The sequence below is a fragment of the Channa argus genome, chromosome 7, assembly GCF_033026475.1.
Source record: "Channa argus isolate prfri chromosome 7, Channa argus male v1.0, whole genome shotgun sequence".
Taxonomy (NCBI): Eukaryota; Metazoa; Chordata; class Actinopteri; order Anabantiformes; family Channidae; genus Channa; species Channa argus.
Genome location: NC_090203.1, coordinates 6,255,130 through 6,277,071, shown reverse-complemented (window position 1 = coordinate 6,277,071; position 21,942 = coordinate 6,255,130). Strand labels below are relative to the sequence as shown.

At 39.0% G+C, this 21,942-nt stretch overlaps 1 protein-coding gene across 1 annotated transcript; it reads right to left on the bottom strand.

Annotated features, from left to right (window-relative positions):
* Positions 1–2,363: 2,363 nt before the first annotated feature.
* Positions 2,364–20,406, bottom strand: si:dkey-199f5.8 (beta-1,4-galactosyltransferase 3). Its single transcript, XM_067510086.1, has 7 exons — positions 20,211–20,406; positions 10,359–11,692; positions 7,574–7,809; positions 6,349–6,536; positions 6,133–6,255; positions 5,682–5,786; positions 2,364–5,479 (listed from the first exon to the last, which is right to left on the bottom strand). Exons 2-7 carry the CDS (start codon positions 10,630–10,632, stop codon positions 5,221–5,223), a joined length of 1,185 nt encoding a protein of 394 aa, XP_067366187.1. The 5' UTR covers positions 10,633–11,692; positions 20,211–20,406; the 3' UTR covers positions 2,364–5,220.
* Positions 20,407–21,942: the final 1,536 nt, after the last annotated feature.

Below are 21,942 nucleotides of genomic sequence, written 5' to 3'. Positions count from 1 at the left end.
CAGCCCTTTTTGTGTTTGCAATGGCGACAGATGAGATCATATAGGAGGCTCCATTGACTATAATATTCACAGAGGACACTGTAATCTGTAGTGACAGTAGGGAGCAGGCTGAGATGGACTTAGAGAAGTAGGGGGACGCACTGGAGAGAAGGGCAAATGAAAGTAGTACATGTGTCTTAGTGTCCGTTAGTGAATTTAACTACGCAGGGTCAACTGTTTGAAGTAATGGGGAATGTGGCAGAGAAGTAAAAAACTGAGTGCAGTCAGGGTGGAGAGGATGGAGAAGAGTGTCAGGAGTGATCTGTGACAGAAGGGTATCTGTGGGGATGAAAGGGAACATTTACAAGACAGTAGAGTGCAATAGCATAAGGCGGCAAGACGCCAGAGGAGACAAAAACAACAACTAAACATAAGAGTCGGGGAGGACAGGACCAGGAGGTTAGGCCAAATCAAAGAAATGAATGAAACAGAACAAGGCCTCTCTGCTCTTAACTACAGCACAGCATAAAGGAGGAAACAGGGTACAGGCTGTCAAACCACTTTCTTTAACAAACCCACCTAAATCAAGCCTCCCACCACATATCATCATCAGTTAACAGAACAAACACGGCAAGGCCCAGGCGAGAGAAGTCAAAGGAGCTGCCGCCTTTTATAAAGATCCTCGACAGTAGATCTACCTCAGCAATCAGCTGATCAGTGGCTCACTCTCTGCCTCAAACCAAAATGTATGACACAACACAATCACTGTGCCCTTGTCTGTGTGTACGCTCAATGTAACTGTATCCTGGTTTTCATACTGTAATAATCATGTGTACAAAATTTGAAGATCTGGAAAAAAAAAAAGCACTTGCAACTTTGTGGTGGCAAAGGAGGAAAAGTCAGTGAGTGGTGATTATTCTTCTGGGAAACATAATAAGCTTTTGACAAATTCATCTAGGTTTTTGAGATCCAGTATTTCACTGGAAAAGTGGGAAACCAAAGAAATTACATAATGATGCAGACATAAATGTCCACATTTCTATGTATTGCTCTCAGATTCAGTAAATAACAAATATAAATCTGTATGAAATTGAGGACCCCGCCTTTCACCGAAGGACAGCTTGGATGAGTGGTTAAGATAATGGATGGATGGAGGGATGAAAGAGAGGGAATCACTATAACACATTGTTTGAAGCATGAATAAAAGCTGCAAATGTTAGAGAAGCATCAATATGTTACATACTGTATATGACAGATACATCTTCCATGCAGTACACACGTTTGTTTTCATGTAGATTAAAGGTTTTAATAAGGGGGGAAATCTTATAATTATTGCAAGCAAAGTATTTTATTTTGAGGAAATAAATGGTTTTTCATGTGTTAAAACTTAATTTGGTGCTTGTGCTAAGTCATTTATAGTCTGAAGCTTTCCACACAACAGAAGCAAAATATTCAGCAAATGTGACAATAATTTAATAGTTATAAGTTTCTTTTTCTTATTTCTCAAAGCATTCTGTGCTAACATTGATGGAAATACATCCATCCATTATCTTAACCAGTTATCCTGTTCAGAGTGACTGGGCGAGTGGTAGGGGACAGATCAGGGAGACCACAGACAGACAACCGTTCACATTCACACTGACACCTAGAGGCAGTTTACAGTCACTAATAACCTAAGGTGCAAGTCTTTGGACTGTGAGGGGAAACCAGAACATTACAAATCCACACATAAAGGCCGCAGCGCATTCAAACTGGGGACCTTCTTTGAGACAGCAGTGCTGCCTTCCACTGATGGAAAGGGTCATTATTAATTTTTGCAGTGCAGCCGCAGATACAGCCCTGAGACAGGCTGGTGGTCATGGAGCGCCCTCTACTGTGCATTAGGCTGAAGCTCAGAAAGATCTAAACGCCTTTATGTACGGGCGAAATTTGAATTATTATTAATAGTAATTCTGCAACTTTCCGGGACAGACTTCACCAAGAGCTTCAGAGTAACAGCAACAAACACAAAAAGCAGAAATATAGGATCCTCTGAACACATGAAAAGCTTAATTTGAAATAGGTTGACTGTGAATGCCAACATTATTAAACGGACTGCGCTTCTGAGACCGTTTCTGAATAACAAACTCAATCAATTCGGAAGACAAGTGTCAACCGTAAAGCATGTTAAAAAAAAAACAAAACAAAAAAAAAAACAGTGAAGGTTAAATTTCATTTTTAGATGCAGCAAAATCTATGGAGTATATGTGGACCATTCATGAAACTACTCACCTATTCGAGTTCTTGCAGCAGTGTGAAAATCGGAATTTTGTTTTGTTGAAGAAATTTCTAAAGTGTGCTTGGAAATTAGACAACTTAAAATAAAAAAAAACACAATTACAGAATTATTTCTTATTTTTATTAATCACTTTAATAATGAATTCAAGGCCACTCTGGACTGTGCAGATTTCATATAGAGAGCAGACTACGTCACAAAGTCACATTGCCCTTAGTTGCTTCAGTACTACCCTGTGATAACTGCTTTCTATGATTGCACAACTTATCCACATCAGAATGGAGTCAAATGGAAGCAAACATAAAGTGGCTTACATATAAAAAAAAAATTAAATGAACAAACTAGGTCAAGTAAAGGATAAAGACACACAATGCTTCCTGTGTGCAGCACATTCTGCTCAAAGATTCATTTTTTTTTTTTTTTTGTTTTTTTACAGTGAGCAGCACTGCACATAGCAGATGAAACTTGCATTTACAATGTCACAACAAGACAGTTTTCAGTAGAGACAGTTCAGCATGCTTCCTTTTTCAAGGTGAGAACCGATGTCCATATTGTGTTGAATACATTCCCAAGGCCTTACTAATTGTTTGCCGTGCATAAATTAGTCTTGCTATAAAAACAAACAAACATATTATCCAAATGTTGAAAAGCTAGCATTTAGTTCAGTATGAATTCACATTAGAATTGTATTTTAGAGTTTGTGTCATCAACACTAGCAGAAAAAAAAACAAATACTATAACACAAAGTCAGAAAATGTTACACAGATTTGGTGAAAAAAAAAGAAAAAATATGAAAATATGGTGTTTTTCCACTGAACCAAGTGGCTACAAATATTGCTAAAAAGAAACACGCCTGTCCATTAAGATATGATACAGCATTACAGAAGGTTTTAACAATTTATGGAGTATATTTAGTACACACACACTTTTTTTTTTTTTTTTTTAAATAATCATAACCATTCATTCATCTTTGGTCTAGCCTCTTTTCCTGTCAGTACAACCACACTCACTAAACAAACTTTTTTGCCCCCTATGTAAACAAGCAAATCTGTCTCTGAGGAGGGCAGAGAGTCAGCATGCAGCAATAAGAGCACTGTTAAGGAGGAAGGACATGGCGTGTGTTTGTCACAACTTTGTAATGACGAACTGGTTTGCTGGGTCACATTGTAGGGACACTGGGTCAATGCTGAAGTCATAGGCGATGACACCATTAACCGCAATCCCAGATAGGTCGATGTTGTGCTTTGGGCTAAAGCTACTGGACTATCATGTTTGGCTACGGCAAACTGAGCAGGAGGACAAGCTTTTTCTGGGTCAGTTCTTAAAGGTTTTGTGAAGATATAGAACAGGCAAAATGTTAAAATATAATGTACATGATATTAACTGCATATAAAGTTTTAATGGAGCTAGTTGGCACTATTGAGGTGGGGGGCAAATGTACATGAAAACATCAGTCAAATACACACACTGGACACTTTATTACCTACACAATCTAATGCAGTCCAATACAGCAGCTCTGTCATGAATTCTACTTTTACAAAATTATAAGTTGAAACTGTGACAGGTGATAATTCTACTCTCTGAGGTCATAGTAGTTAATGGAGTATTGAAATGCATCAAAGGAAGAGGTGGTTTCAATGTTCCGGCCCCCCTGTTTAAATTAAAGAGGTGGCCAAATTATAACACTGTAAAAGTAGAATTCATGGCAGAGCTGCTGTACTAGATTAGTACTTAATAAAGTGGCCAGTGAGTGTGTTTACATATAAATATAAAAACAGGACTCCATTTTGATGTGAATTACAAGCTTATCTGAATGCAGATTACTGAATGTCACCAACAAATGCTTTGTTAGATAAAAGGCAAATACACCCCCCTTCTCCTCCTCACTCGCGGCCTCTCACACACTCATACTGAAAGAAAGAAAACAAGTTATGTAAATAATGGATATGTTAAAAAACACGAACATGATTTGATAGGCAAAGTGAATGCACAGAGGGACTGTACATTGGCCTTTGTGTATGGAACTCAAACGGTTTCATTTTGTTCTTATACCCACAGTTAATTTCACTCCATTTGTCAAGAGGCAACTCTTATAGGTAAAGCATCCAAAGCCATGAAAAGATTAGAAATCTTTGGACCATCTCTTGATACACAGGCTAATGTGAAATAGCTTTTTCAAAGCAGTCCCAGCCATTTGCAGACAGATAGGATATGTGCACCGTTATGTCAAAAGCAATACTAGTAGTAGCAGTGTTACAAGTTCCTTCATTCACTACTTACTGTCACAGCTTCACACACTCCTTCACGATATTTCATTGGCTTTAGAAAAATCCATCAAGTCTGTTGTGGAACAGTGTCACTGCTGCAAAAACGCAGCTACTGCTTCATTAAATCAACTATTCTAAACAAAGTATTAATGAAAAGACAAAAACAAATAAGATTCTAAGGCATCATAAGGTTTATCCAGTCACCACAGTGCTGTGTGTGTGTGTAAGTTTATTTTTATTTTTATTTTTATATATATATATATATATATATATATATATATATATATATATATATAAATAAAAAATATATAAAAAAAAATAAAAAACTTAAGAGTCCTACTTTTACCCTCTCCCTGTCTCTCTCGACGTGACTCCCTTGGAAGAAATAATCAAGTGATGTGACAGGACTGTAGGAACCAAAGTGTAGAGTCATTGCCTACGGGTTGAGAAATTCTTTCTGTAGTTAATAGAATCTGTAGAGTTCATAAATCTGGTCTTTCAATCAATTGCACGAATGCAGGCAGTACAATGTTGATTCTCTTCAAACTAAATCCTCCACAAAGAGCTGAAAAGAACAAGCAAAAAAATCTCCTGGCCACCGAGGAGAAATAAATGCCACCGTACAGCATCTACTAATAGGATTGCACCTGCAGTAAGTGATATCAGAGTGAATCCTGCTTAGGGGCATTTTATGGTGAACTATTTCTCTGAGCGGTCCTTTTTTTGTTTGGTAGAAGATCCAGATGGCCCTCGTGCTGGGATGTTAGCTGCAGATATGACCGCAGCTTTGGCAGGAGGTGGAGGTGTTTGGGGACGTGGATGTAAACCGGCCTCAGTGCCAATGTTGACAGTGATGTTGGTGTAGAGCGGCAAGTATTGCCGTGAGATTATCTCGTACCCCACCGTGTTCATTCCGTCCAGTTTCCAGGTCTGGCGTGTTTTGGCCAGCATGTTGAATCTTGAAAAACACAACAGAGACCAAGAGGTAAATAATGGAGCCTGTGTACTGTTTCCCTGTGCAGTAAAAACTAAATATAGCCAATAATGACCATTTCTAGTGTTTCAATTTAAGCTTCAGCAGTGTAGAGTTTGTCATCTTAACCTCAATAAATTTCAGGCTTCTCTGAATACAATGTCCCAATACAACTTGCTTGCTGTACCTTTTTGGATTCACATCATTGCCTTTGTCCAGCTTATGTTTAATCATCTTGTAACGGCCAACTTTCAGTGATGGACGAGTGATATACATTCCCGCCAAAGACACCCTGAGAAGACGAAAACAAATTGGTATTTCACTGGACACACAACTCTTTATGTTTTTAAAGAGAACACAAACCAAAATAACCTAAACAGAAATTTTTTACTGAGTTGGAGGAGGATTATCAACAGCATGACATAAGTAATGGCTGCATGCAACATTACCACGGTCCGATGTTCCGTTTTAGTGCTACTCTGTGCCCCTGCTACATAACTTGTACATTTTTATAGAATAGTGAATACCGTGACTATGGTTTTAATATCAATGTCATATAAGCAACTTTTTCACCAGAATCAAGCTTTGTCAACAATAAAGCAGAGCTTAGATCTAGAAAAAAGCAAAAATATTCTCACCTGACTCCAATATCATCATCCTCTCCACCCCAGCCCCAGTAGTTGTTGGGAAAGCCATTCATTTTGAGGTAGTGTAGTGGTGTCAGAGCTGAAACTCCCCCAAAGTACATTTTATATGGGAGCCTAGAGAGCAATAATGATAAAAAAATACAAATAAAAGTTAAGCGCAGGATTTGCTATGGGTCTAACCCAACATTCAGAGGCAAGAAGACATACTTGTAGCCAAACTTGTCCATAGCGATGGCTGCGTGCTTAGGGTTAGAGTCACAGATGTACGTGTTGCGATCGTCTTCCGGAATAAGGTCCACATCATGGAAGAAGAGACAGTCCCAGTCCTCTTCTCTCATAGCTTCCCGGAAACCAACGTTCATCAGCTTTGCTCGGTTAAAAGTGTAGTTGCCAGCCTGTGGAATAAACACAGACACATGAACTTACAGAGAAGAGTTGCTACATTCAGCAACATTGCAAGTATTAATTCATTGTGTTTTTATAGTCTGGAATGTCATTTTTCATATAATTCAAGTGTAGCATACCTGCCGAAAATTGTCATTTCTCGCATGTTCAGCCACCTTCTGTACATTGACTACATTACACAATGAATTAGTACTAATAACTGCAAGTGTATGTATTGAATTGTATGGATCCTTTTCTCTACAGCAAATGCCACATCACTTTTCTGGAATCATTCCATTTAACTGTAAAAAAATTTGTACTTACTGAAACACTAAGTAGCTAATATCCAATAACCAATAGACCTTCAAAAACAGGAAGAGACCATTGAACTACATAAAGGTGTTGATCATTAACAGAAAGCCATGTTTAGAAATCCAATTGAAAACCATTTATTTTTATGTAGCATTTTAAAATATTTGCAGAGTTTGTTTACTCAACAAAATGGTATCAAATTTAATTTTATACATTTTCACCCTCCCATACCACAATGTTAATTTTGCATTATATTGTTATTATGCATTATTCAGATATTAATTCCCTGATTCATCCCAAAAAACAAACAAAAAAAAAATAAAACAAACAAACACTGTTGCACTGTTTATCAATTAACTAGATTCATTTTGATGCATCTGCTAAGAGGAAAGATGGAATACCATCACCAAGACCCAACAATGTGACTGTGCAATTGTAATTCTACTTCAAGAGGTGTAAAGAGATAAATTCCTGAGGAGTAAATATGAATGAAATGTTACAAGTAGCTAAGGGGATTAAACCTAAGCCACTTGAGCCTCCTCAACCTCTAACGTGCACATTGAGTGTCAGCACAGTAGAGGGCACAAGTATAGTAGACACCAACTTAAGCATTTACTGTGCACACAGAGCAAACAAATAAGATGTCAGCTGTAAATACTCCTCAAAAAAACAAAAAAAACCAAAACTGTTTATACAAAATGTGAAATCTGCATTTATTTAATTTTTTAAAATTCACCTGATGAATTATATAAATTCCATAATTCAGCTGTTGTCGTTGCAGAAAAGGGTGTAGGTAATAGAGAAGGAACTTAAGGTGGTGTTCTCGCTGTCTGTGGGGAATGATGATGGCTGTTCGGTGCCTCGCCTCGCAGTCAGGTGGTCGGTAGCGTCCGCCACGTACCACAAGTGGATTTTTCCTTTGAACCTCTGCTAGCGTTAGTCCCGATGGGAAGCTGACATGAATCGGGCCACCTGTGAGCAGAAACCAGTCTGTGATTGCCAGTATAAGATAAGATAGGGAGTGATGGCAAATATTGTGGGTAGAGCGTGAGAGCAGAGAATTTGAATGAGAGGCAACAGCAACACCAAAGTTGCAGGTGTCTTTACGGTGAGAAATCAGGTAACTCGGTTTGTAGTTATCCAGGTCAATTTTCCAGCAATATTTAACAATAATAACATACAGTCACTTCGTTGAGCATTCAGACTCCTCCACTTTGAGCACATTTTATTGGGTCATACACTAAAATAAATGCATAGAAATGCCATTCTCATGATTAACAACAAAAACATATTTAGACAGTTGTATATGCATTCAAAATTCAGAAGTCTGTTTTACATAAGTAAAACCTTTTACTTCTGACGTTTTCTTTAGTTTAAGTAAATCGTGTGCCGAACAACCATCTCAAAGCACTTCATCTGCCAGACAGAAGCCATTTTGAGTAAAGACCAGATGTAGAGCAGCCAACCTGAAGTTAGTCCAATGGTGCTTCTCAGTGGCAGGGACACGGAAGACTAAACCAAATTGAAAGAATGATGAACACAATCAAATACAGAGTGGTCTGAAGAAAACCTGCTTCAGAATGTACAACACTTGAGACCGGAGAAAGAGTTCGCCTTTGACAATGCCCTGGCATCTTTATGACATCTGACTGTACTTGAACGCGCCAAGGAAAGTGCCGACTTAAACACTATAGAACAATTGTGTAAAGAACGGAGCCTGAATGGAGCTTGAGAGGACCTGTCAAGAAGATTAAGTTTGCATATCCAGACGTGCAAAGTTTACAGAGGTCTGAAGTTATTCCCACAAAGTTTCAAAATACTGATTTGATTTTGTTTTTTGTTTTTAAATTGTTTTTTGATTTTAAATTAATTTTCTTTAATGTATTTCTGAGACTATTGAGAGTTAATGGTTGTCACAAAATGAAGCTTTTACATTACTTAAAATTTAGAAAGTGGAATTTGGGCTGTTAGTTGGACATACAAGCGCCTTTGTACATAAAATGTTTTATAACAACTACATGTTACAGACTAATGATAAAAAAGTCTGAGATTAACCAGTAATAACAGTTAGCTGCAGTCCTAGATCCATTTTGTCAAAAAAGGCCCTGCTAGATTTGGTTGTGATGGAAACAATCCAGAAAGCACTCTCCAAAAATGTGTTTGTGGCATTACAAACTAAACCACACAAGAAAACAGATGGTACGGGTGGGTTTCATTCTGAGTATCGATAATACTGTCAATAGCGTCAGCGAGCGTTTACAGACATATATACCCTAAAACCACACTCCCTGTCGTAGCGCCTGCCTCAAACATTGGGTGCCCTTTACTTTCAAACTTTGCATCCCATTGCATTAAAAAACATTGCAATCAGGCGTCAGATCTTTTTGAATCCAATATAGGAGCTCATCATTATTTATGAGCCTTCATTTCATAAATATATTATATCATGTTTTTTTTACCAGCTGGTTTTATCACTTTTGCTGCTTTTTAGTTTAAAGATTAAACATTGCAGCTCCAAACTAAACAACAATACGTTGTTAATCCAAGTCTGTAATGTGCCTCATGTACTGTCAGATGTTTGACTCAAGATTTTTTATTTTTTCAGAATTACTGAATGATTAATTGGAGAGAACAACGACTCCATTTACATGCACTTAAGTGATCAGGTTACTCCAGTACCACACACAGTGAAATCCTGATCTTCTCCTGGCTTCTCAGAGTGCCCCTCTTATTCATTTATATTTAAAGCTTTTAAATAAAATAATAAATTACCACTAAATTTTCTGTCTCACTTTAGTTGAAAAACCCAGTGTCTGGTGCTCCGACAACAATCGGGCACTCAACCGCTTAAAAACGAAAGGAGTTGGTTAAGATAGACTTAGAAACCTGCGCCTCTTTACATCACAGGGGACATTGTTGAAAGGGTGATTTTAAATTGAACAGTTTTTGACTAAGTGCCCTAAAAGGATTAAAATCATAATTGTTAACTGTGCAAGACATTACACATAGGACCTTATACACTGAACAGTGTAATGTTTGTAATGTTTATTGCTGCTACTGAACAAGAGTGTCAAGTAACACCATAATACTGTGATTCAAAAATGCCATATTTATCAAGATAATTCTCAACTTTTAATAACAGTATAATGTGTAGACAATTTAAATTTCCGGCAAACTGCATGAAAATCTAGGGCAAAATAAGCAGGTGCATAAAATGACTACTAAGCTGGATTAAAAAAAAAAAAAACACCACAAGGTCAGACTCTAATATTTAACTGGATTCTAAAATCAACTGATTTGCTGTTCATTTTCATCACTGAAATGGTGAAGGATTGTGGAACATTTCATATTTACAGAAGGACATTGGGCTGCCATCTGTAACAACATGACGACAGTGATAATATGCAAAATTGTTCATATATACTGTTCATGGATTGTTGCTGTCTTTAGAAGAGATGTAGACATATGCATTATGTGTAAGTCACCTATGGACTGAAACAAAGGTAAACAAGGACACTCACCTATAAAAGGGGATGTCTTGGGGCAGTAGGGCATGCCATCTTCATGGCTGTGAGCTTTGGGTAGGGTAGAGAGGTTGGCATATACATCCCCTCCAGTGATGCTGGCTGATGTATGGTTGCGCCCTTGCAAGCTAGTGGTGTCAGGCTTGCGAAAGATACGAATAAAGTAATTGACCCTCTTCTGGTATCCCTCTCGTGAAAGTAGTGCCATAACCACCAGCTGGATGCCCAGGAACATAAAAAGGTAGCGCCATTTGGACTGGATAGTGAACATGGTGATGGTTCTGCGTCTTCAAAACCACAAGATGTCTGGAGGGGGCAGCACAGGATGTCTTGTGGATTTAGAAGTTCTCCCCAAGCAGAGATTAAAAGTTACGATTGTCAACTGTGTACTTGATGAAGGCTGGTGTCGTCGCTGCAGCTGCTCTTAAATATGGCAAAACGCTATATCAATGGGAGTTATATAATGCCAAGTTGCTGACAATCCGTGGAAGTTGAGTTACTTAAGTAGACAAAGGTAAAACAAAAGGCACTTATGGTAGTCTGTCGTTAAAAGGAACACCAAGAAAAGTGAAAATAGAAAAATATGCTTTGCCAAGTAAAAAAGAAAAAAAAAAGAAAAAAAAAGAAAAAAAGGCCTTTTATTATTTTATTATTTAGTTCATTTCTTGTTTCAGGTCAGTATCTGGAAAATATGTCCAAAGTTGACTGCTGGTCCAATTTTTAATTGGTGTAGGGTGATAATGTCAGTACACCATCATGTAGTTTCAACCCCACTAAAGTCCATCCATTGTCATGTGAAGCTCATTCTTCTCTGGTAAAGTAAAAGGCAGCTTTAGTGTCTCTCACTCCCTCTCTCTCCCTCTCCCCTCCTTCCTTTGTGGGCTTTATGCTGCCTTCTGCTCTCCCCCATGCCCTTTGCTGAGGGAGGCCTCTGCAACAACAACTGCCGCCATGACAAAAGGGTGCATATGCAGCCTAGAGGCCCTATACTTTACAGAGGATTATACAGCTTCCAGCAACTCATTGCCTGACTGGATGGAAAGTCAGGGGGAGTGAACCATGACCTGCAAGGGAGGAGTGGTCAGAGGGTTGTGTGCGTGTGGATGGGTTTGAGGGACTGTATTTATTAGAGGGAACAGCTTCGGTGGTAGGTCAGCTGAGAGAAAAAGAAATGGGGGAGGAGGTGGAGGAAGCAGAGGAGGTTTGCTTCCCACTGCTATTGTCCCATAATGATGCAATCCACAGCTCTACACAGCTCAAGCAGCTTACTGGGCCAACAGCCACTGGAAGCAATGGATGGACAGAATTGGACCAATCAATCCAGCACAGCTCTGAAAGACAAAACACAGTAGGAGGAGGGACACCCTTTAGTTTATACTGCTGACATCAGAGATTTTCTACTTCAGATATAAACAATGATTGTGTGCAATACAGAGCCTAAAAAAAATAAAATAAAATAAATTTTCTTTGTTTGCATGGAGCACAATTGGATAGTCAACAGCAGATTTGGATGGCTTTGTCCAATTAGGCCTCGCATGGGTTCTAGTGCAGACGCCTACCTAATGAATGAAAGATGAAAGAAAGGAAGCCATGCAGCACCACGTAGATAAAAAGTTTCTAATACCACGATTTTAAATTCATAGCTGTGTTGCTGCAATTCTGCATTTGCCAAACTTGCACAACTCTGCTCTGCTTCTTAGTCACAATTCAATTAAAGGTTGTTAAAGTAACCAGCCTCACTAATCACTAATCCTAATCCCACTTAATGTATCCAAGGCTGCTGGAAAGGCTGAACAAGACCAATAAAAATGTATTTAAACAGTTTGAAACAAAAGTAGCTGCCAACCTCTGACCTACATATTTTGCATTAACGATTTTATACCTTAATTTCCAGTTTTGTTTCAAATCAATTACACAAAAGGTAAAACTAAAAAATAATTAACTATAACGTCTCCCATTGCCCTTGGACCTGACTAGCGGACTGTGGCCTGTCATAAACCTGAGGTTTACTCAGTTTTAAAGGAGTTCTGCCTCACTGGATATACCTTCCTTGAAAAAGCCTGCACCACCGGAGGATCTAGCCATAAATCACCACACAGATTTAAAACTGTCACCCCTCCCTCTTCCTAAATTGTCTTTTGAATGTCTGGCAAATAAATGTAAACATCCACTCTCAGTAACAGTACTTATTTACGGGCCATTAAAAACAACACCTGGATTTCACTCTGTAATCATTTTGCTGCTGAGTTATTAGAACTGCTGGACTGCTTAAACCGGAAGCAGAATTTTTGAGATCCCCACTCATAGTAAGGGCCACATCCTCGACTTGTTCATTACTGACTCTATCCCCATCTCTAATCTCCAAGTATATGACTTGGATGCCTGACCATAAAATAATTTCGATGGATCTCCCTTCACATGCATCATACTCCAAAACACAACGGTGTGGCAATGGTGTGGTGTAATTCAGGGGTCATCTCTATTTTATTTTTTAGTCTTTGATCTGTTTGTAAGTTATTCACGAATTTCATTGACATTGTAGTTGTGTTCTTCTGAATGAATGAGTTCTTCACCTTCAGTTGTTTGTATGTGCCTGGTTTCACAGCACTAGGGAGCTGACTAAGTCCACGTAATGCCAGGGCCAACACCATTAACACATACACCCACCCCAGAGAAAAGCTGGAAAGTGTGTGAATTCCACTGCATCTCTGAAAGGGGTTTTTGTTACAAAATATTAATGAAATCTGACAAACTCATCTAAGCTAAAGGGTAGCGTTTCTGTATCTCTGTATTTTTTTTTTCTAGTTCAATGATAATGAAGGTTTGGAATTATGAGAGCCTCTGTTTGTGACTGCAATTTTTTATTTTTTTATTTATTTTTTTTAAACTGAGCAGATGGGAGCTTGACCCATTTCACTTTGCCTGCACCTTACAAGACATCACAATTCACTTTGCCTGCACCGTACATACTGTACATACATAAGCTTTTACTGACATCTTTATACCACCACTCAAAGATCAGAGGCAGTACAGAGAAGAACTTCAAAAATACTAATCTGACCAATACATGCTTATTAGTCACTAATAAGCATGAATTCTCCTGCATGACTAAGCATTTTACATTCAATCTTTCTAGGAGTTTCCCAACCTATTGTCCCATATTTCAGCGTGACATTAGTCTCTAATGAGCTATGGAATTGCTTCTACAAAAGGGTAAAAATGCTAAGCCTAGTCCGTGTTAAAGATTTGGAGCAATACTGAGCTTGAACTGCCTTATGAAGAAGGAAATCTTGGCAGCAGGAATTTTTTATTTTTTTTTTTATTTTTTTTTTTATTTTTTTTTTACAAAGCACAGGTACTGACTTAATAAGAATAATAAATATCAGACCCAGTGAATAGATATAACAAATATGTCAGTGCTAACTAAAAGGCTGAGGATGTAGGGTGAAACAAAGAGAGAGAGCAAGACAAAACAAACCATGAGGAGCTGGAGAGGGAGAGCAGCCAACCATCTGGTTACACTATGTGCTTTTAACTTCACCGTCTTTTTTTGGACGAATATCCTTCCTCCCCACATTTTAAAATTTATTAAGAGGCAGTTTTGGCATGACATAACATACTCCAGCATACCAAAGCAACTCTTTGTCAGCACCGCCACTCTTATTTTTTTACTTCACTGCACAATGTGTACTTTAAAAGAGTAACTGCGCATACAGGATATTTTTTTCTTCCCGTGGGGCATTAATATTACATGTATATGGTATGCTCATGCATGCAATGAACGAATGATGAATAACAGATATGCAGGCATGAGGGTCAGAATAAAGAGCAGGCATGAAAATAAAGGATTAATAGTATGAGAGTTGCTAAAAGGACAGCACGGAACTCATGCACGAGCCACAGCAGTCCCAGAGAGAGATAAACAAGAGTCCCACAGTGAGGGTAAGCACAGAAAAAGTGAACAAGCCTGATCCCTCAGTCTCTATTGGCCCCAAAACCAGAATAAATTTTTACTACTACTGATCAGTAGCATTTCTGTACAAATCATACTTTCAAGAGCAACAATCATTTACTACCTGCTGTTGTTTGTTTTACAGTCGATAATTATCCAAGCTTGAAATTCCAGACACAGCTGGTTTACATTAAATGAGAAGAACACAGGGTAGAGAAGCAGTCCATCTCTGCTTCAGTGCAAATTCAGCTGCAAATCTTTCAGGGAAAATAATTATTTACAGCAGATTTCTATAGTCCTATGTGGCTGTGTGACTTGGGCCTGTGAAGGCCCTGTAACTCAAAAAAGGTACAGGCCAGTAACTAAATACTCAGGAGAAAAAAAAACTAACAACTTTGTTTTGCATAGGAATGGACATTTTAACGTGTGTTAGTGTGCATGTGTGCACACCCTCTCATGCCAAAGGGCATCCATTCCAAACCCCAACTTTAATGATTCTGAAGAAAAAAAAAAAAAAAAGCTGCCCCGTATCCTTTCCCCAAACTGACATGTTTGAATGAGTCGACATACTTCTTAGCCAAAAAAACTAAACAAAATGTAGGCAGGTAACCTGCTGTAACAACCATATCAGGCTGACTGCAAACCCCAGCAATCAATTTAGAGTGAAATATTCTCTATTAACTATACAAGCTATACTAACTCCAAAGTCTACAAGTCTTTCTATTTTTAAAGGGATTCCTGATTACAGCAATGCAGGGATCTGATGGCTCAATGGGTAGAGCATCGAGCTGGCATACAGAAGGCCACGGATCGAATTCCACACCACCTGGTGTGGCCCTACCCAGCCACCAAGGGCTACCTTGGTGCCAGTCCCAAGCCCGAATAAAAATGGGAGGATGCAGCAGGAAGGGCACCTGGCATAAAAACTCCCAACGCCAAATCAACAAGCATAAACATAAAGCCAAAGCAATAACTTCAGTTATTGCCCCATCTACCACTGCTATGTGTTAACATAAGCGCTATGAACAAGCTAAAATAAGAACTGCATGTACAATAATGTTCAACCTAACAAAGTATCTTAAAGTTGACCAGGTTCTGGTAGACTATTTTCTCTTCAACATAAGAGCTCCGGATTTGTGTTTTAAACAAGTATCAAACAGCCGGAGATTGTCCGAATGAGAAGCGGTCTGAGGTGAGAAAGAGCTTTCAGTAAGTGGTGGTGCCTGGCCAGAGCGTACAGGAGGCACACATGATAGAAAAAGTAAGCTGTGATGTTTTGTTTAGACCACATTGAAAATAAGATATCAAAGCAAGTCAAGGTATCATATCAAAAAAGGTATCAAAAAAAGTTTTAACAATATCCAGCCATATATTAGTCATAGCCATTTGAACTGTCATAGTTCAAATGTGACAGTTCGCCCATTTGAACTTTCACAGTTCAAATGGGCTAACTGTGACTAAGTCATTTGTACAAGAGGAAGGGGACGAGGCGAAGTATCTTCATTTATTTGTCAGCACCGATAACCACATGTTGAATTTTGTAACTATTTAAATTCATTAAAATCGTATTTTCTCATAGCACTCCATGCACAAATGTTCACATTTTGGTGATCGTTAGGCTGATCGATGCTATTTCTGATTTTTTTAAAAAAAAGAGAACAGAATCTAACAGTCTTTAAACTTCTCCCCTCTTAAAGACCAAGCACTGCTGCAGTTAAAAGAAGCTGCCTGTACTTTTTCCTTAAGTAAGCCATTTTATAATAAACTGCCACAGGACTCTCTCCCTGTCACTCTTTACTTATCTTTCCTGCACACAACTGTAGCAATGGTATAACAAGCTGTAAATGTCAAACATGCAAATGTGCTGTCAAGGATCCAGATGGCAAATGTGGTGCCTTTCTCACGTAGACAGTAATGTTTTCTACAACTTTGAACTTTGACAATAAACTTCATAAAATTACCAGTATTTTGATTCCACTTCGTTTAAAGTGATACTGTTACACATCCTGCCACCGATGCTTCTCAGCAGATACCTGGCTCAAATGACCCAAGTAGCATTTCGAGATTGGATCAGGACATGTTTTTAAACATCTACCTGTCAAAAAGTCTGGTGTAATGCCGTGTTGTCTTACCTTGCATAATAGCTGCAGCATGCCCATCCTTTGGTTTCAAAATAAATATGTCTAAATGATTGATGTGACTTTACTGTTTCACTTTGAGGCTCGGCTATTCTCTGGCTTGTCAACATCAAGGTTTGATTCTACTAAGGCCTCTATGATAACCACCACTGAGGTTAAAATTCACCCTTACTTGCTCTTACTGCTTAGAGCAGATCTCTGTGAAACCCTGTGCGAATGCTTCTCTTGTTATTGGAGCTTAAAACCAACATTTAATGTATTTTATTCACAATTGAACATAAACCAAATATCAGCATTTCAGAGAGCGAGAGCCTCTCGACTATAAAGAGGGGCAGAGGTTTTTGCGACAACCTATTCCAAAAAAAACGGCGAATGATTTTAGAAAAATTTTCCTCAACGTAAATTTGCAAAGACTTTGTAGATTGCACCATATACAGTAAATGATATCAAAAGATCAGGAAGAATCTCTGTGTGCAAGGGACAAGGCCGATGGTCAAAACTAGATGTGCATGGTCTTTGGGCCCTCAGCCAGCCCCAGCCTTACACACTTCCAGAAATCATTGACTGTAACTGACACAGTTCACTGTGCAATCTACTAATGTTATTTAAAGCTGCAATGTGCAAAGAAGAAGCCATATGTGAACACAAACCAGAAATGCCGCTGTGTTCTCTGGGTCAAAGCTCATTTAAAAGGGTCAAAGGCAAAATGGAAAACTGTTCTGTGGTAAGAAGAATTAAAATTTGAAGTTGTCTTTGGAAACCACAGACACCCCCTTCTGCAGACTAAAGAGGAGAGGGCCCATGCAGCTTGTTATCAGCAGACCGTTCAAAAGGCTGCATCTCTGATGGTATGGGGGTGCATTAGTGCCTACGGCATGGGCAGCTTACACATCTGGAAAGGCTCCATCAATGCTGAAAAGTACAGGTTTTAGAACAACATATGCTCCCATCAAGATAAGGTCTCTTTCAGGGAAGACCTTGCATATTTCAGCAAGACAATGCTGAGGAGAAGCGAACAGCTGCTGAACTAGCCTGCCTGCAGTCCTGATCAGCCACACGGTCAACACTGGTCATCTTAATGTTGTGGACGACAAGGGTCAGCATGGCCACTCTGAATAATCTGCATCTCCACACAGCCCCATATGCAGCAAAATGTGATACAAGGAGTCCAGGGGTGGTAGAAGTACACAATGTTAATACTCAAGTAGTACCAGTTAAACTATTTTATTCAGGAGGTATGTGGTAATCATGGCAAAACTAAAATAAAAAATAAGGGCCAAAGATCACAGTTGGCAAAGGTGGAGCTAATTTTAGCCCGTTAATTTGCTGACAGGTGGTTAACCCATTATAAAGATCACCATTTAGATGAGACAGGCCTAATCCAAACTTTACCTTTAGACTATATAGTTTACTATGTATTTCAAAAGAATATTCATTCATCCGGCTGTCATTTTATGGACACAAAATGAAAGCTAAAACAAGAAAAGAACACTTGCTGTATTTCACATCTGGATTGTATCATTGTTCCAAACCTTTATAGTTAGGACCTATGAGTAGAACATAATTAACAATTAGGGGTATTTAAATCGATTTTGGAATGAAATTTTAATACCACATAAAGTGGTGAAAATGGCCTGAAGAGAGCTAGTCAGCAGACCGCAGACGACTCTTTATCAACAGGATTATTTTTCTTTGCCAGGAAGCTAGGATATCAGAGAGCTCTCTTCACATAAACTACAATCAGACTTAGGGTGAAACGTCATTCAGGTTCTGTATAAGTAAGCAAACCTTTTCTTTTAAACCTTATCCAAACAAGATCAGGCAATTTAAAAAAAAAAAAAGAGCAAACATGCCACAAGAAAAGACGTGTCTGCATAACAACGCGTGCCAGCGTCCTTGTCATGGCAACTCAGCCTGAGCCCTGGCCATTCATCAAGGGTGCAGCTGGTACATGTATCTATGGCAGTTGCCTCGAGTCCAACTCGACTGGGACTGCTGAGGAGAGGGGGTAAAAAAAAAAAAAAAAAAAAAAAGATGCATCGTGCCCTTTCTTCCTCCTGCTTTGCCTCTTCGTCTTTATGCTTTGGTGGCTCATGCAGTTTCCATGGCATGGTGTTCACTTTCAGTATTAACTAACCCACAAGGGACGGCCACTTACCTAATCAACAGCAACTTCCTTTGGGAAAACATGTAGCAATGGCAACGGTAGAGGCAAAACAAACGCAGCTCATAATACCAGAACTGGAACAACACGACGTGAACGGGAAATACGGCAGTTGAGAGGACAGGTCCTGCAACATTTAGCCTACTCAAACAAAATAATGCAGGAAAATACAAAATAAAAAAACTCTGATGCAGAAAGATAACACTAATTAACAAAAGCCACATAAACCCAGTGAGAGTCTGACAGAAGGTGTTGTTAGGCATACTGATGATAGGCTACAAGGTTTTAACCTAAAATAACTGAGAAAAAAAAAACACATGCAGGGGTGAACCCTTCACATTTCCACAATCAAATAACAGAGGTGGGAAAATTAGGATGCATTTTTTGGGATTTTATAGTTTATTTCAAATGGATCAACATAATTGCTTTTACATCTAATTAAATTGTTATGTATTTAAATATGTATTCGGAACTCAACTGTACAGTTATTGTGTACATTTGGAACAAAATGTGTTAGAAAACTAATTACAATTTTTAAAAAGTCTTAAGTGTCTTATAAGTCTTAAGTCTTTCCCATATTCCCTCAGTTGTAAAGTTTCAGGTGGAAAATATCTGAACTATTATTGTGAAAAACAAGATTGGTGGTTCTTCGTCCCCCCCTGCACTGCTGTTCGCCTACTTCAATTATGGACCCCCTTGGTGGGGGGCGCCATGCAGAGCCTTTTGTTCTGCAGACGAGACTACACATGAAATATACATATATTGCAAAAAGTAAAAAAAGGATGACAGGAATGGAAATGACGCAATCGGTGACCCCGGTTCGACGCTCACTGACATTAACCAGATAACTACGTCATTATCCCACGCCCGTCACAAGTGGTTATCCATTAATAAACTCCATTTGTCATTAAACTCGATGCAAGATGTCGCTTTGTGTTACAATCGGCGACAGAATGTAGCAAACTCGAATAGGGAAGGAAACTTTTGAGTGGTTTGCAAACTGTTAAAAGTTGGGCAAACATTTTTATTTAAACACGTATAGTAATCATAGGTTAACTGGCTGATATAACATTATCGCCAAACAGTGTTGACTGTTTAAGGTCGGATACCTTAAAAGCCCCCCAAAAATGCACATTTTGAGTCTTCTTTTTTTTGGGGGGGGGGGGGTCTTCGTTTGTTTCTACCACCATTTACGTCCCATCGATATTCAGACGTTAACGTCAACGGGATGTTTCCAATGTTTTGTTCCGTTGCGGTTTCTACTTTTAAGTGAAGCTAACCTCGTTTCTTACATTAACCGTCTTTCAGCACTTGTGCGACTGTCGTGAGAGCACGCGTTAAGCCAGAGCGAGACAAATCCACCGGGCTGTGAATCCAACGATCCTGCACAAACCATAAAGGACATGGCTCTCCTCCAACCTCCAACTCCAACTGGCGTCCATGCTCTCCAGCTGTGACGGGAAAGACGTTGAACCAAGCGGAGCTAGCCGCCGCGGTCAACTGATGTTAGTTAGCTAGTTGGCCGCAGCTAGCAGCCCACACACGGCGCTGTTCTCGGCGTGCGGCAAATAGTTTAGTAGCTTTTTAATTCTTACCGTCTGAGCTGGTTACGTAGCCGTCCGCATTCCTTCCGTCGTCGCTATATCCGATATGTTTTGAAGTTGACGCTGTTTTAGACGCTGCGTTGTGCGGGAGTTTCGGGAAGTGAATGAGCAGAGACGCAGTGTCGCACCGCGCTTTTCTCCTCCCCTTCAATGGAAACCTCAAATCACGTCATATGTCGGTTACCTTTCTGTATGAGAAACACCATATCGATTTGTTAGCACGTGGCAATTGGCGTGTTAGTAGTGGCTGATCGAGTTTCTGGTGTGTGCGCAGTAATGTTAGTAGTGGTTCATCTACAGGCAGTATTTATGCTAATTCATGTTTATCATAACTGCGGTAATAGTGCTGGGGGCTCTATGTTTTTGATGAATAATACGCGTCCAAATGTAATAAAACTATAAGCAAGAACCTTTATTAAAAGATTTAACTGTAAAAAAACAAACAAAATGAAGTTACTTACGGAAGTAAGCGAGGTGAGGTAAACATAGATTTAGCAAAGTCTAATGGGACAAATGAATGGTACTGGAGGCTTCTGCTTCTAACTCTAAACTAGATGAGTATCTGACTTAAAGGTAAACATGATCAGTTTGGACCTGGAGCAATGAAACGTGAGACAGAACCAGGCAGGTCACGAGTAGCTGTGCCACACATACAGCAGCGCCTTGTGTGTACAGTAAATGAAGGTCTTTTCCTCATTAGGTGGCTTCACCAGAAGACACTGAAGTCCAAAGTCCAAAGCAGAGTTGACAAAACTCACAGGTTTTAACCAGTCGTTCACCATACAAATCAAGGTTTTGTAAGTTATTATGAATCTTAAGTTGCTTAAATACCCATTTACAAATTAACCATCAGGATCAACTTCATGATTTTGCAGTGATTGTGTAAAAACAGGCAAACACTCTAGAAAGCTGCAAAAATTTAAAGAAAACACAACTTGCACATTTGACACAGGAGATTACATTTCACAGTTAAGGTAAGGAACAATCCTTTACTTTTAATTAATGAGAGTTTAAATATTCTTATACTAGTTTTATTTCCATGGCCAATACAACTTCTAATTTTATAAAGACCAACAGAAAGACTGTGTAATTGCATTCATATATCAATAAATATGCTATTGCTTTTTCCACTTTGAATTTGACATTGCCTTTGCTTTTGAAGGGTGAGAGTTGGCAAAAATGGCAGCCCTGCCACCTCTATACCAGTTATTTCCTCCCAGCTCCTCAGCCGCTCAAATACAACTTAAATACTTTGGTGTTAGCCTTGTGGTACTGGGCAGTACGCTGGGCCAAACCAAAGGCTGGATCAAATATTTGGCAGCCTACTCTACAGCCCAGAACCCTGCAGCTTTGTCCCTTCTACTTTGGCCCAGCCAGGTACAGCCTTCCTGCCAGAGACCAAGAGAACCACATGTGGGTAGCACTACTTTGATTTCCAATTAAGTTTCTATTTATCTGTAATATCTTTTCAGGGGTTTCTAAACTTCTATGGAAAGTATTTAAGCATGTAACAACCCAAATTAAAATTTCTGATTAGATATTGTTTTCCTTTTTATGGTTATATAATAATCAGTCCCTAATACTATAAAATATAAGCTCTTACTTAAGGGACTGTACTCCTCCACATATCCATACTAATTCACAATAATATGGGACAAAGGCGATCTGGGCTTTGTAGCTTACACTTTTACTGATACTGCAAAATGCTCTAATGAGTGATTCT

Coding starts and splice junctions, on each gene's coding strand:
- si:dkey-199f5.8 (XM_067510086.1), bottom strand. CDS start 10,632: ATGTTCACTATCCAGTCCAAATGGCGCTACCTTTTTATGTTCCTGGGC. Junction 7,810..10,358: donor CAAGACATCCCCTTTTATAG/GTGAGTGTCCTT, acceptor TTCTGCTCACAG/GTGGCCCGATTCATGTCAGC. Junction 6,256..6,348: donor ATGGACAAGTTTGGCTACAA/GTATGTCTTCTT, acceptor ATTGCTCTCTAG/GCTCCCATATAAAATGTACT.